The sequence below is a fragment of the Sebastes umbrosus genome, chromosome 1 (genome assembly GCF_015220745.1).
Source record: "Sebastes umbrosus isolate fSebUmb1 chromosome 1, fSebUmb1.pri, whole genome shotgun sequence".
Taxonomy (NCBI): Eukaryota; Metazoa; Chordata; class Actinopteri; order Perciformes; family Sebastidae; genus Sebastes; species Sebastes umbrosus.
This window is the reverse complement of record NC_051269.1, coordinates 30,390,335-30,403,010: the sequence shown is the minus strand read 5'-3', so window position 1 is coordinate 30,403,010 and position 12,676 is coordinate 30,390,335. Positions and strand designations below refer to the sequence as shown.

The 12,676-nt window shown below is 43.5% G+C and overlaps 1 protein-coding gene across 6 annotated transcripts in view; it reads right to left on the bottom strand.

The window, feature by feature from the left end:
* The window catches only part of foxp4 (forkhead box P4), a 114,062-nt gene that overhangs the window by 70,181 nt on the left and 31,205 nt on the right, over window positions 1–12,676 (bottom strand). For 5 of the 6 annotated variants that reach the window (XM_037772195.1, XM_037772213.1, XM_037772204.1 and 2 more), the window contains exon 2: window positions 7,866–8,036. In XM_037772195.1, coding sequence (XP_037628123.1) covers window positions 7,866–8,027 — 162 coding nt within the window. In that variant the 5' untranslated portion in view covers window positions 8,028–8,036. Of the gene's footprint in view, window positions 1–7,865; window positions 8,037–12,676 lie in introns of those variants that run through there. The other variant, XM_037772240.1, reaches the window with a different exon arrangement.

The following is a 12,676-nucleotide window of genomic DNA, read 5'->3' as shown; positions in this document are numbered from 1 at the left end:
AGCGCGCACACCGATCTCGTACATCTGTCCGCAAAGCATTCCCGCCATGCGCGCACACACAACAAAACAGCTATCTTTCATCAGTGTTTGTGTATATCTGAGATCTGTATCGGTTCCCCCTGATCTCCAGTCATCACTGTGGCTCCTTAATTACACCCTTCATTAACTCACATCAGCTCTGTGCATGTGTGTAACTGCCTGTGTGTAGATGGGAGAGGGGGAATAACAAAGATTGCTAGTATGTGTGTGCATTTCAGAGAGCAAAAAAAAGGAAGCACTGAGGACAAAGTAGATTATGACAAATGAGAGCAGGGATCGAAGCTCCGAACCAATTTCTAAAACTACGTTTTCCTCAACCAATGTTCCTTTTAAACAATACTTGGCCTCCTGATTTTCCCGGGAGTCTCCCGTTTTTCATCGTCCTTTCCCCCTTTCCTCCCCGGGTCGCAATTCTCCTGTATTTCTCCTGATTTATGACACATTTTCACACTTTTTCTTTTTCCTTTTTGTTATCTTAACCTGTTTCTGGCACTGTACAGCATCTATTAACCCTACTGTTTCCACCCGGATCACGAGACAGCTACACCAAATGCCGTTTCTCAGCGGAAGAGAGCAGTCTATGCTCGAGACACTGCGCAGTTCGAGCTCTGCGCTCACCAAGCTGGGCTTTGCTCGACGTAGCAAAAAACTGCATGGTGCAAGCCATTGGAAATAACAGGTTTCAGAGCGCAGCGGTGCCGTTGTCGCGTTGTCTGAAATGGCCTTCAGTGAGTGAGAGACGGAGAAAGAAATTGCAAGTACTATCTGAAAGAAATACTCAAGCAGGGGCAAAAAATGAATAAAAACTGATGAATATTAGTTTATGCCAGAGGGGTGAATTATTCGGTTTTCTTTCCTGAGAATTAAAGGTAAAATTAAAAGTTTAACATAAAAATGCTGTCGCAATATACTTATTATTTTGTTATTTTCGTTCTTTTAAAGTCACCAGAATGCAGGAAACAAAGTCTCTGAAACTCAAATCTTTCTTGGTTTTGAAATCCTCCCTATTTTTAAGGTCTCATGGTTGGCAAATATGTTTTAAACCCCTTGGGGAAGGGAAACTACCGCTACAATCTGCCTCTCACTTTCTACATGTGCCTAAGAGTGAGTGAAGAGCAAGTGAGAGAGTGAGAGAGAGAGAGAGAGAGAGAGGGGGGGAAAAAAACCCCTCCCTGGCTGTTTAAGCTGACCGATGAGTGGCACTCGTGAGAGGAAACGGCACCTTTTTGTCACCATCTCTCTCTTTCCTCTCCCTCCTACTTTTCCCCTCCCCTCTTCCCGACATCACCGGCGGCAATCTACGACTACTGTAGCTGGTGGAGCACCAGAAGCAAATTCATTGATGGCGAGGAAAAAGGAGGAGAAATGAGAACGGGTGAGAATAGAGGGGAGAAGGGGAAGTGATGGCGCTCAAAGTGCGGACTCACATCTGCCCAAAAAAAAACAAAAAGAGAGACGTAAAGAAAAGAATTGAAGACACCTGGTTCTCGTCAGAGCACCCTCCACCCAGCCACACACACACACGCACACACACACACTTTGAGGTTTGTTAGGATTTATCCTGCTTACATTTCTCCTCTGCTATGCATCATTTCATGTCTACACCCGTGCCCGGCACCTCAACAAAGTGCCATACACTCTCCACTGCACTCTCACTTTTCCACCTCTCCTTCCTCTCGCCCTATAACTCCGCTCTTTGTTTTCCCTCCCTCCCTCCCCTCCCTCCTTCCTCTCTCCCCTCGATGATGGGGCAGAACTGGTCTTCGCTCCTTCTTCCCTTTCTTCCCTCTCTCTTCCCTCTCTCCTGCTCTGTTCTTTCTGGGGAGGCAGACAGGCCACATTCCACAGGGAGGCCCAGGCGCCCTTTTCTGACACGTCTCAGCGTTACACCCCTCCCTCATCCCTCTATTCCTCCTCTCCAGCCCACCAATGCACCCCCCTCTCCTTCCCCCACCCAAAGTGCTGCCTCTTTGCCCCTCCTTTTTCCCTCTGGCTGTATGTCCCATCTCCCCAATACCTCCTCGAGGCTCAACCACTTCCTCATTTGTCCGCTGACCACCTACAGCATCTACCTGTGATCTTCTATCTATCTATCTATCTATCTATCTATCTATCTATCTATCTATCAATCTATCAATCTATCTATCTATCTATCTATCTATCTATCAATCTATCAATCTATCTATCAATCTATCAATCTATCTATCTATCTATCTATCTATCTATCTATCTATCAATCTATCTATCTATCTATCTATCTATCTATCTATCTATCTATCAGGGCTGGGACGATTCACCTATCTCCTGATTCGATACTATCACGATACTTGGGTGCCCATTCGAGATGTATTGTGATTTTTAATTAAGTAATGCGATTTGATTTTACGATTTATTGCGATTTTTGTTAACTTTTTTTAACATTAGACCATGGGAAAAGTTGAATCATACACTTCTAGGGGTGTGTAGCAGGTGTGTAGTCAGAGATGTAGGCAGGCATTGTTTATAAAAAAATTTCCAGCAACCCAAAAAACAAAGAATAAAGATATTTCCCTCACAAAGTAGTGATATTTTCTTTTTAATTTATAAGGGACATGTCATGTTTTATACTTCTGGTAAATATAATCCGATCAATCTTATTTCCATATATGTATTTTATATATACAGCTCCCTTTGTTAACACCTTATTTTGAAAACCGGACATAGTCACACGCGTATACTTCCGCAAAACTTGGCCAAGTGCGACGCTAGCTTTCCCGTCAGCTCCGTTCTCTTTAAACATCCATGAACAGCTCCATCGGGGCCGTTTGAATGCATTAAACATAAATGTAGGTATATAGGTGCTTTACAGTTGTAGGGACGGCTGATTTGACCACGGAGATGCGAGTGACGATACGATAACGTTTCCTGTCCATGACAGAGTTAGCATGCACCTTTAGCCATGATGTCTAGCTCTGCTTTTCCTGCAATGTGTGAAACCCAAAGTGTTTCCATACTTTACTGTATGTGTAGTGTTTACCACGTTGGATTTAAAATGTGAAGGTTCAAGTCATATCCACGCAGACCCTCAGTCGTTTTGTACTTTCTCGTTGCAGCCAGCTGCGGTTTGTTTTGGTTGACGGATACGGAACAGATATGACGTCACGTTACTCTGACTGCAACAATAAAAGCAGTAACTTCCTTCTACCTCCGCATAGACTCAAATGACGCAAATAATATTGATTCTGGCATTAAAAAGTCAATTTCAAAATCGAAAAAAGAAAAAGAAATTGCGATACATAGGTGATTGATTTTTTTTCACACCCCTCGTATCTATCTACAGTATCTATCTATCTATCTATGAGAGAGAGAGAATGACAGAGTCAGAGAAAGATGGAGACAGAAGACAGAGCGAGGCCAGTGGAGGGGTTTGATGGCTGGAGATGGCTGCTGTGATTTCTCTCAGGTTCCCAAGGGGCCCGAGGAAAAGACGGCTTTGTGTTCTGACAACACCGCGCTGTCAGGAGTTCTGTGTGTGTGTCTTTTTTGCTCCAGTGCGCACTGGCATGGTGTTTAAGCACCAACACTAGTCTGCAGCAGTACACCTTCAGGTGAGAGACTCAAGCGTGGAGGAGAAAGGAACAAGAGGAGGAGGAGGAGGAGGAGGAGGTAGATCCAAGACTTTAAGGTTGAAGCATGAGAGCAGGTTCTTATACAGTGTTGTCAGGTGACCAGTGTCAGTATAGGGGCTGTCTGTGTGTCAGACAATATTGATTTTATGAGCAAAGAATACAGCCTCTATGGCCACCCAGGACTACTACACCAAAACTCTATTTAATCAAGTAGTGTGATGGGAAAAAAGGTAACATACGGCCTTATGGACAGAGCAAGTATGTGCAGGTTTCAGGGTTTCAGAAAAGGCTTTGTATGCCTGTCAGGATATTTCTAATTTTAACTGACATGTGAGTTTAGACTCAATTTAAACAAACACAAATAAAGCTGAAAACTGGTCTGAGCAAACATAGCTGATGAAAGAATGAGTCAGTATGAGAAACAGGATGTTTTGCATATTCTGTTACAAAAACCCCATTCTGTATTACTGTAATTTAAAATTGGACACTAGGGCTGCAACCAACAATTATCTTCATTTTCAATTAATCTTTTGATTATTTTCTCGATTAATCGATTAGTTGTTTGTTCTATAGATTGTCAGAAAATGGTGAAAAATGTCGATCAGTGTTTCCCAAAGCCCAAGATGACATCCTCAAATGTCTTGTGTTATTCACAACTCAAAGATATTCAGTTTACTGTCATAGAGGAGTAAAGAAACCAGAAAATATTCACATTTAAGAAACTGGAATCAGAGAATTTTTGAGTTTTTTTTCTTAATTAAATACTCAAACCAATTATTTGATTATCACCATAGTTGGCGATTATTTTAATAGTTGACGACTAATCGATTAATTGTTGTAGCTCTGCATGTAAGTTAAGATTCTTTTTTTACAAATATAAATAAAGCTGAAAACTGGTCAATCTCTGATTGAACTAATGAAAGTTTTGAAACTAGAAATGGTCAGTATGACAAACAGGAATAAATTGTTAGTTATGAGGTAAATCTGATGAAAATGACATGTTTTTGCATATTCTGCTACAAAACCCCATTCGGTATTAATTAACAATCGGGCACGCAACACAAACTGAAGAAATAAATGTAACATATTTGAATACTTTTTCAAGGCCCTGAATTTAGGACTATTAAATTTAGATTGTTTTTTTTATTATTTAGTTAAATGGTGTGAATGGAGAACACAAACTGAGCAAGAACAAGAAAAGAAAGAGATGAATAAAGAAAGAAATGATATCAGAACAACCACTCAACAGTGCTCACTGGCACAGAACTCCCATCTTATCCAGGGGGTGAGGGAGGGTGAGGGAGAGGGGTGAGGGAGGTAGAGAGGTGACCAGAGGCTGGTAATACTGAGCAGAGATGACAGGGACATACACACAAATACCTTCTTCTAACATGGGAATGTAAAACAAAGGAGAAAATAAAGATTTCTGAGGATTATACTCATAAACTCTGCCTTCTTATCATACACTGACTGACCACTCAACTGTACAGTAAAACAGAAATAAACTAGGGACAAATATCTGTAGTAGGAAAGACATACCTCTGCCTCATGAAGACTCAAATCTCTCCAATCTGTGCAAATTGAGCTGAACAGAAAGCTCTAAATAGAGGATCGTTACGATAAATTGCTGCGTATTTACTGCTACAGATGTGGATGTAACATATATTCTATGAGGTGAGGGTCGGGATCTGGAGGAAAGGTTGTGTTTGTCTTTCATGGTCCACAGCGGATAGAAGGAAAAAGAAGTACAGTGAGGGAGAGAGGAAGAGAAAAAGATGGAAAGAGAGAGGGAGGTATGTTTGTGGTTGGTAACCCGCTCAAGAGAGGAAATACCAGCGTGCACACACATACACACACACATATACACACACACAGGTGCAAAAACATAGAGAGCAGAGACAAGTCCGAGAGAATAAAGACCTGCTTTGTATGAGCTACAGGTTTGGTGTTTATGTGTGTGCATGTGTGCGTGGCTGTGTGTGTGTGTGTGTGTGTGTGTGTGTCCTCGGATGAAGGTTGCTGAGGAAGCAGGGTGAGGATGCAGTCAGGGGAAGGAGGAGGGAGAGCAGGACACGAGTGAAGGGCCTTGAGTGTTCTTCATTCACCTAAGGCTCCATCATTATAATTAGTGGGAATAATTTTAGCAGCAGGGAGGAAACCCAGATTTTTTCCCCCTGGGTTTCCTCAACTAGAAACTCAGCTGCTGTCGGAGAGCCCAGAACTCACACTGACCCTCTGTGACGGGCAGACACAAAACACGCAGGACGAGAGGGTTAGACGTATTGCCAACATGCTTATTAGGGCTGTCAATCAATTAAAATATTTAATCACGATTAATCTCATGATTGTCCATAGTTAATTGCAATTAATCGCACATTTTTTATCTGTTGAAAATGTACCTCAAAGGGAGATTTGTCAAGTATTTAATACTCTTATCAACATTTGAGTAGGCAAATATGCTGCTTAATGCAAATGTATGTAAATATTTATTATTCTAAATCATTGACAACACAAAACAATAACAAATATTGTCCAAAAACCCTCACAGGTACTGCATTTAGCATAAAATATTATGCTCATATCATAACATGGCAAACTGATGCCCAACAGGCAACAACAGCTGTCAGTGTGTCAGTGTGCTGACTTGACTATGACTTAACCAAAACTGCATTTGATTATCATAAAGTGAGCATGTCTGTAAAGGGGAGACTCGTGGGTACCCATAGAACCCATTAACATTCACATATCTTGAGGTCAGAGGTCAAGGGACCCCTTTGAAAGTGGCCATGCCATTCTTTCCTCGCCAAAATGTAGCATAAGTTTGGAGCGTTATTCAGCCTCCTTCCTGAAAAACTACTATAACCTGGTTGGTACCAATGGATTCTTTGTTTTTTTTAGCTTCTTATGATGCCAGTATCTTCACAATAGCTTTAAAACGGAGCCTGCAAGTTGTGTTAAAGAAATTAGTGGCGTTAAAACGAATTTGCGTGAATGCGTTATTATCGTGTTAACTTTGACAGCCCTAATGCTTATACAGCCACAGTAAATAGGAGAATATGTTGTCTCCTAATCTCTTCATCACTTTGCAGCAAAATGCCACATCGGTGACTGAAAACATGAATCAGTGACTTTCCATCATTACAACGGACATTCTTGTGCGGTTATGGACAAATGACTAATGTGGAGACCTCTGAATGAAAAAAAAAAGATTTTAAAATGATGTGTGTGTGTGTGTGTGTATGATGTGTAAAGCTCTGGTCCTTCTGAGAGCAATCAGAAAAGAGCTTTGTGGATTTTTGGGGGAATGAGAAATAAAAATGTTGAATTTCATCCAAAGAGTTTCCGGGAAGTTTGGAAATTCCATTCGACACAGTGGCCAGTGCATGTGTGTGTATGCGTGTGTGTGTGTGTGTGTGTGTGTGTGTGTGTGTGTGTGTGTGTGTGTGTGCGTGTGCGTGTAGGGTGAGTGTGTGTGTGTGTGTATGGAGAGGGGACTGACGCACAGGAGGCAAGATAAATAGCATTACTGGAGACACTATACGCTGACGTGTCAAACACACACAAACACCACTTCACGGATCAGTGAAAAAATAAAACACACTCTCCCACACACACACACACACACTCACACACTCCTTGAGCATCTGTATCGAGTGTGTGTTTACATTGTGAGAATGTGCGAGTGTATGTCTGATCCCCAAAATGGCTTCTCTCACCTACAGAGCTCAAACGGCAGGTGTGTCTTCCAATATTTTCTCAACCAGTAACAATATATCGGTGGGAACCTCCAGCGTATGAATTATTACGGTGGACTTTGTCCCGGTGGAATTAGTTGGCACATTATGAACGGTGGGTAATTAAAGCACCCAACGAGCCAACCTGTCAGAGCTTTTCACCGTTCGTACATGCAGCGCTGACAATTACCAGGGCCTGGCCGATTACGTGTTGTCACATCTGTACATTATGTAACGGCCCGCTGTGTACATGCTGTTCCAACACAATGTGCTGTACATATGCACATGAATTGCACAAGTGGGAGGTGTTGCAAAACAAGTTTCGCAAGCAAGTATGTACAGGTAGATATGTAAACACAATGTCAAATGCATGCACAAAAAGAAGCACACGTTGGCTCGAAAACATGCACACACAAACACACACACTCACACACACACACACACACACACACACACACACACACACACACACACACACACACACCTGTTGCTGTTGCAGGTGCAGTAAGTCGACCGGGCTGATCTCTCCGTTGGTGTCACCGTTAGACCCGCCCTCTCTACCTCCCCCTCCATCTGATTGGCTGCTGACTCCGTTCTGGTTGGACGGTGTCGTTCGAATGGTCTCAGAGGCTGATTCCACCATCATCACTGGCACCTGAGAGCAGGAGACGAAGGAGGGAGGGGGGGGGGAAACAACACACAGATTGAACAAAAGTGACCCGGGCAGTTTGAGCAGAAAGCCTGCTCCCATCTGAGTGAACAAACAAGGCAGGAAACTAATGTAAACACACGCAGAGATAGAGGAGTGAATTGTGTGTGTTTATGTGCGTGTATGTGTGTGCACGTGTACTTTGTGAAAAAGGGCTTTTGGTCATGAACCACCCACACACAAACATGCCCAAGTGGCCACAAAGCAACACCTGAAGCAGACACTTTTTTTGTCTGCACGTATTAAATGTGTGTCTAGGAGCGTACGCGTGGATTAGGATCAGACGTGCAGCAAATCTAAACTGACAAGGCTGTTAATACTCTGCTATATAGTTAAATAACACAGACATTTCTCCAATAATCAGAGGTGGCATGTGTGCGCTGTGTGAGAGCCATGAGCAGGTTGGTCTTTGAGAAAGATCCGTTTGATGCACCTTCATAGGGCCTCTCTAATTAGAGCGTGTTCCTTCCACAAAACCCCGACAAAACGAGCCGTTCCTGGATGTGTTGTTGTTTTTGAGAAACAAGGCCTCGCAAACACACGGGCGCATTTGCCATCGTTAGGAGCCCGAGCGTGGGAGAGAGGAGACGCCGAGACACACACACAGAGACGCGCAGAACACACACAAGGCAGCTGTAATACAAAACAAAACAAACCCTCACACAAGCACGCAGGCTGTGAACTCCTAATGACAAGCTCAATCTCGTCTTTCTGCCTCATCCAGTTTTAGAAATTAACACACACACACAAGCGCGTAGCTTTTTTTTTAAGGGGAAAGTTCTAATGCTTTTTTATTTCAGCAAACCAGGGTGGGTACACAAAACGCCATCGAGGCATTGTACCCGCCGCCTGTGTGCGACTGTGTGTGTGTGCGCGTTTTTTCAGAAGCGTACAACCCATGCCTTCTGGGGAAACAATAAAAGGCATTTCATGAGAGAATCTAACTTTTCTTTTCCTCTGAGGCGGGAGCAGGTGAAGCTCTGTGTGTGTATGTGTGTGTATGTGTGTGTGTGCGTGTGTGTGTGTGTGTGTGTGTGTGTGTGTGTGTGTGTGTGTGTGTGTGAATTTTTTTCTGTGAGACTCTGACAGCAGGTGAGGGTGTGAAAGAGCGCTGGTGGCTCTGTTAATGGAATGCTGCCAGATGCTTGCTGAGGGACAGGGACCTGAGCATGTGTGTGTGTGGGATACAAGTGTGTGCAGGTGGATGGGCTCGTAGGGTTGCCAGTTAAAGGGTCAGTTAACCCAAAACCCCCCAAAAATGTATTCTCTCACAAGTGGTGTCTAGCCATGCAGGTAATTTAATTTTCCAAGGTTTCGGTATACCTGCTATTGAATTTTCTGCTGGTGCCTCAATGCAGTGGAGATCAATGGAATATTCTTTGTGCTACTCAATGCATTTAAAAGTAACATTTTAAAAATTCTTCAGCAATTTGTCTTTTCACAAAACAAAGCCCCGTTTCAGGCCGTAACACACTGGCAGCGTTTTTTTCATGTCAATATATTTTTTCAAACTGTTTTTGTCATGAATACTTTCCCTAAAATTACGCGGTGAAAAAGCGATGCAATTTTTCTCCAGAAAGAGGTCGGTTTTCTGAGCTTTCGCACCATGAATAAAGGCATCAACTAATAACGTTGTGCGAAACGGGTTGAGTTGTGCCTATATTATCAAACAACACGGAGGCTCTTTAGTCCAAACCGAGACGGCAAACTTTATTACTCCTTTCAACCTTGACAAAGGCAGAGCAGACCAGATCCAATCCTTCTGTTCTTACCTTTCACAATAAAAGCCCTAGACATATAATATTTTCGCAGGCGAGTACTTTGCATTTTCGTTTCGTTTATTCGTCACGCCCCCGGTGTGTAAAGACTTTACTCTGAAATGAGTGAGGTCTGTGGATTATCCCAAAAAAAATTTAAATTTTTTTGCAAACGCTTTTCAATTCTTTGAGCAGCACAAACACAATTCCAGTAACTATCATTGTATTGTATCGAGAGAGTGTCAGAAGTTTCAGGGGCGGGTTTCTAAAAGGCCATAAGACAAAAAATCTATATGGCTTGATACCACTGACGGCACACGATAAAATATGTATTTTTTTTAAGACATAAAGTTCATTCTTGACTTTGGAAACAGCAGGTGGCAAAAAAAAGTTAAATGTATTTTTTTTTTTTTTGTACAATTTGGTTGAACTAAATCTTTAAAAGTACATGGTGTCCACAGACAGATCTCCCCAGTTCTCCCTAACAAGCAGCACCGGTTTGAAAACCCACAAATCACACTGCCGCGGTATTTTTCCTCCCCATTGACTCTCTCCTGTCTCCCTCCTGGCACCCACCCGCCTCTGAAGTTAAGACAGAGAAGTCGAGCGTTATTGTGACATTTAAAGCAAGCCACTTAATCTCCAACCTCATTCCTCTTCCCAACACTTCCTCCCTTCTCCACTCTTACTTCCTTCCGTCTCCTGCCGCCTTCGTCCAGCCCTCTGCGAGGTCAAACTGCTCCCTGAGGTAATATTATGAAGCAAGGCGTAGTGCTGAGTGATCAACAGATCCCCGCCGCACAGTCCACTGACTTTGCACCGCAGTAGAAACTCCTCGCATCATCACACGTCTCACTAAGCATGAATCACCGGCCTGCTATCTGGCCCGCACTATACTGCGCTGTGCTGTAATGTACTGTACACCCATCTGCTTCTTACTCTTCCTCATTGACCTTATTAGCAATGAAGGGAAGAGAGATAAAGACAGACAGAGAGATAGAGCTCGCAGGTGGACAAGGACCTAATGGGAAAGTGGGGAGTGTGTAAAGACGTGAGCGCATGCCCTCTCTTTCACACACACACAGGCGGTGTGGTATGCTCGTCTAAAGGGTGTGTACTCTGTCATATCCTGTAATGGGTGTATATAAGCTGGTGTAATGGAGGTCGGGAAAAAGGCAGGGGCATAAATCTACCCTGAAGTCTCTGATTAGGGCAATGATACACACACACACACACACACACACACACACACACATACATACACAGTGCTTTAAGTTTAAGTGTTTCTGGCAGCGAAGAGGAGCTGCCCGTGCAGAGGCCTGCCTCAACCCGCTACTCACTCTTTCTGTGCCTCTTGCTCGCTCTCTCGCTTTCTCTACATGCTCAGACCCCCTCCAGCTGAACCCCTGACCTGAGAGTGTGTTGGGAGAGATATTCCCACTACCCTGAGGGGACCGAGAGCGAGGGAGGGAGGGAGGAGCGCAGATCAGAGAGATAAAGAATGTGTTTGCAGGAGAGGGAAATAAAAGGCCTGCTTTGCCTTTTAATTGGGATGGAGAAGAGAAGAAGAAAATGGGACTCAACATGTTTCTGATGACTCTGGTGTATACGTGTGTGTGTTTGTCTAAGAGGCTGACACCTACCTTTGTACTGTAATGGATTAGCTCACAGCAAATGCTGGGGTGCATGTGTTTACGTGTGTGTCTGGTGAGATTGATGAGTGGAGAGAGGAGCTTTTATGAGTCCTGTTTCAACACGCAAGCTCGCTCAGATGTTCCCGAAAATTTAGCACTAATAATAATCAGAACTCTCCCTCTGTTCCTTCCCACTGCTCTGGGTGTGTGTGTGTGGAGTTCAAACAAGCCGAGCCAAATGCCCAGTGAGCTGGTTCACAACGGCTGACTCTCAGGCTTTGTTGGAGGGATTGGCTCTGTCAGATTCCTCCTGGTCACAGCTCGTCAGAACCGTAAAGCCGGACCAAATTTCACTTTCTGTGAATGTGTTTGTGTGTGTGTGTGAAAGAGAGAGAGGGAGAGAGAGAGGGGTTGTGTACAGTGTGTATTTATGTGTGCATCTGTGTTTACAGCAGCTTAGTGAGATAATAAGTCTTTATCATGTTATGCCTCATGTGGGAATATTTCCAGCAGTCCCAGAACGCCTGTTCTGTTTCCTCCGCCTTGCATCAGCTCGCAGGAACGCTGCTTATTAGGCAAAGAACTGAGGGAATAAGGGGTGGGAGGGAGAGTAGGGGGAGGAGGGAGAAGGAGGGACGGGGGGTGGGTAAGGAAAAAAAAATTGTCTGTACCAGTATCTACACTCCATCATCTATCTACTTTCATCTGACTCTTGAATTATCTGTCTTTCTCCTACTCTCTGCATTCTGTCTTTCTCCCTCTGGTTATGCCTGGTAACTAGTGGCAGGTTCAGCCCTGGAAAACATTAAAGTTTTCACCCTGAAATAGAATCCACATAGGTTGTTTCTATGATCTCTGATAGTTCAATCAATATTTGTGAGCAAGAGAAACACTCTTCCCGGAGACAGAAATCCGAAGATTTGGAGCTCTAACCTGTTTTGTAATCAGGAAACAAGAATTTGGAGGAGCCTCTGTTGACAATGACTGGCTGCGTGTATTCAAAAAATATTTGGTTTTGCTGTTATACCCGAAGGGGCTTTATTGCATTATAATTGACAGTCACGAACTAAAAAACACACATGAAGAAAATGACCCTGGTTGCTGTCATTGTCTCCAAAAAATGTCCTATTTACTGTCAGTGGGGCGGCTCCAGGATGTGTCTTTTAAAAGCATCACAAAGAGTCCAGGCATTTTT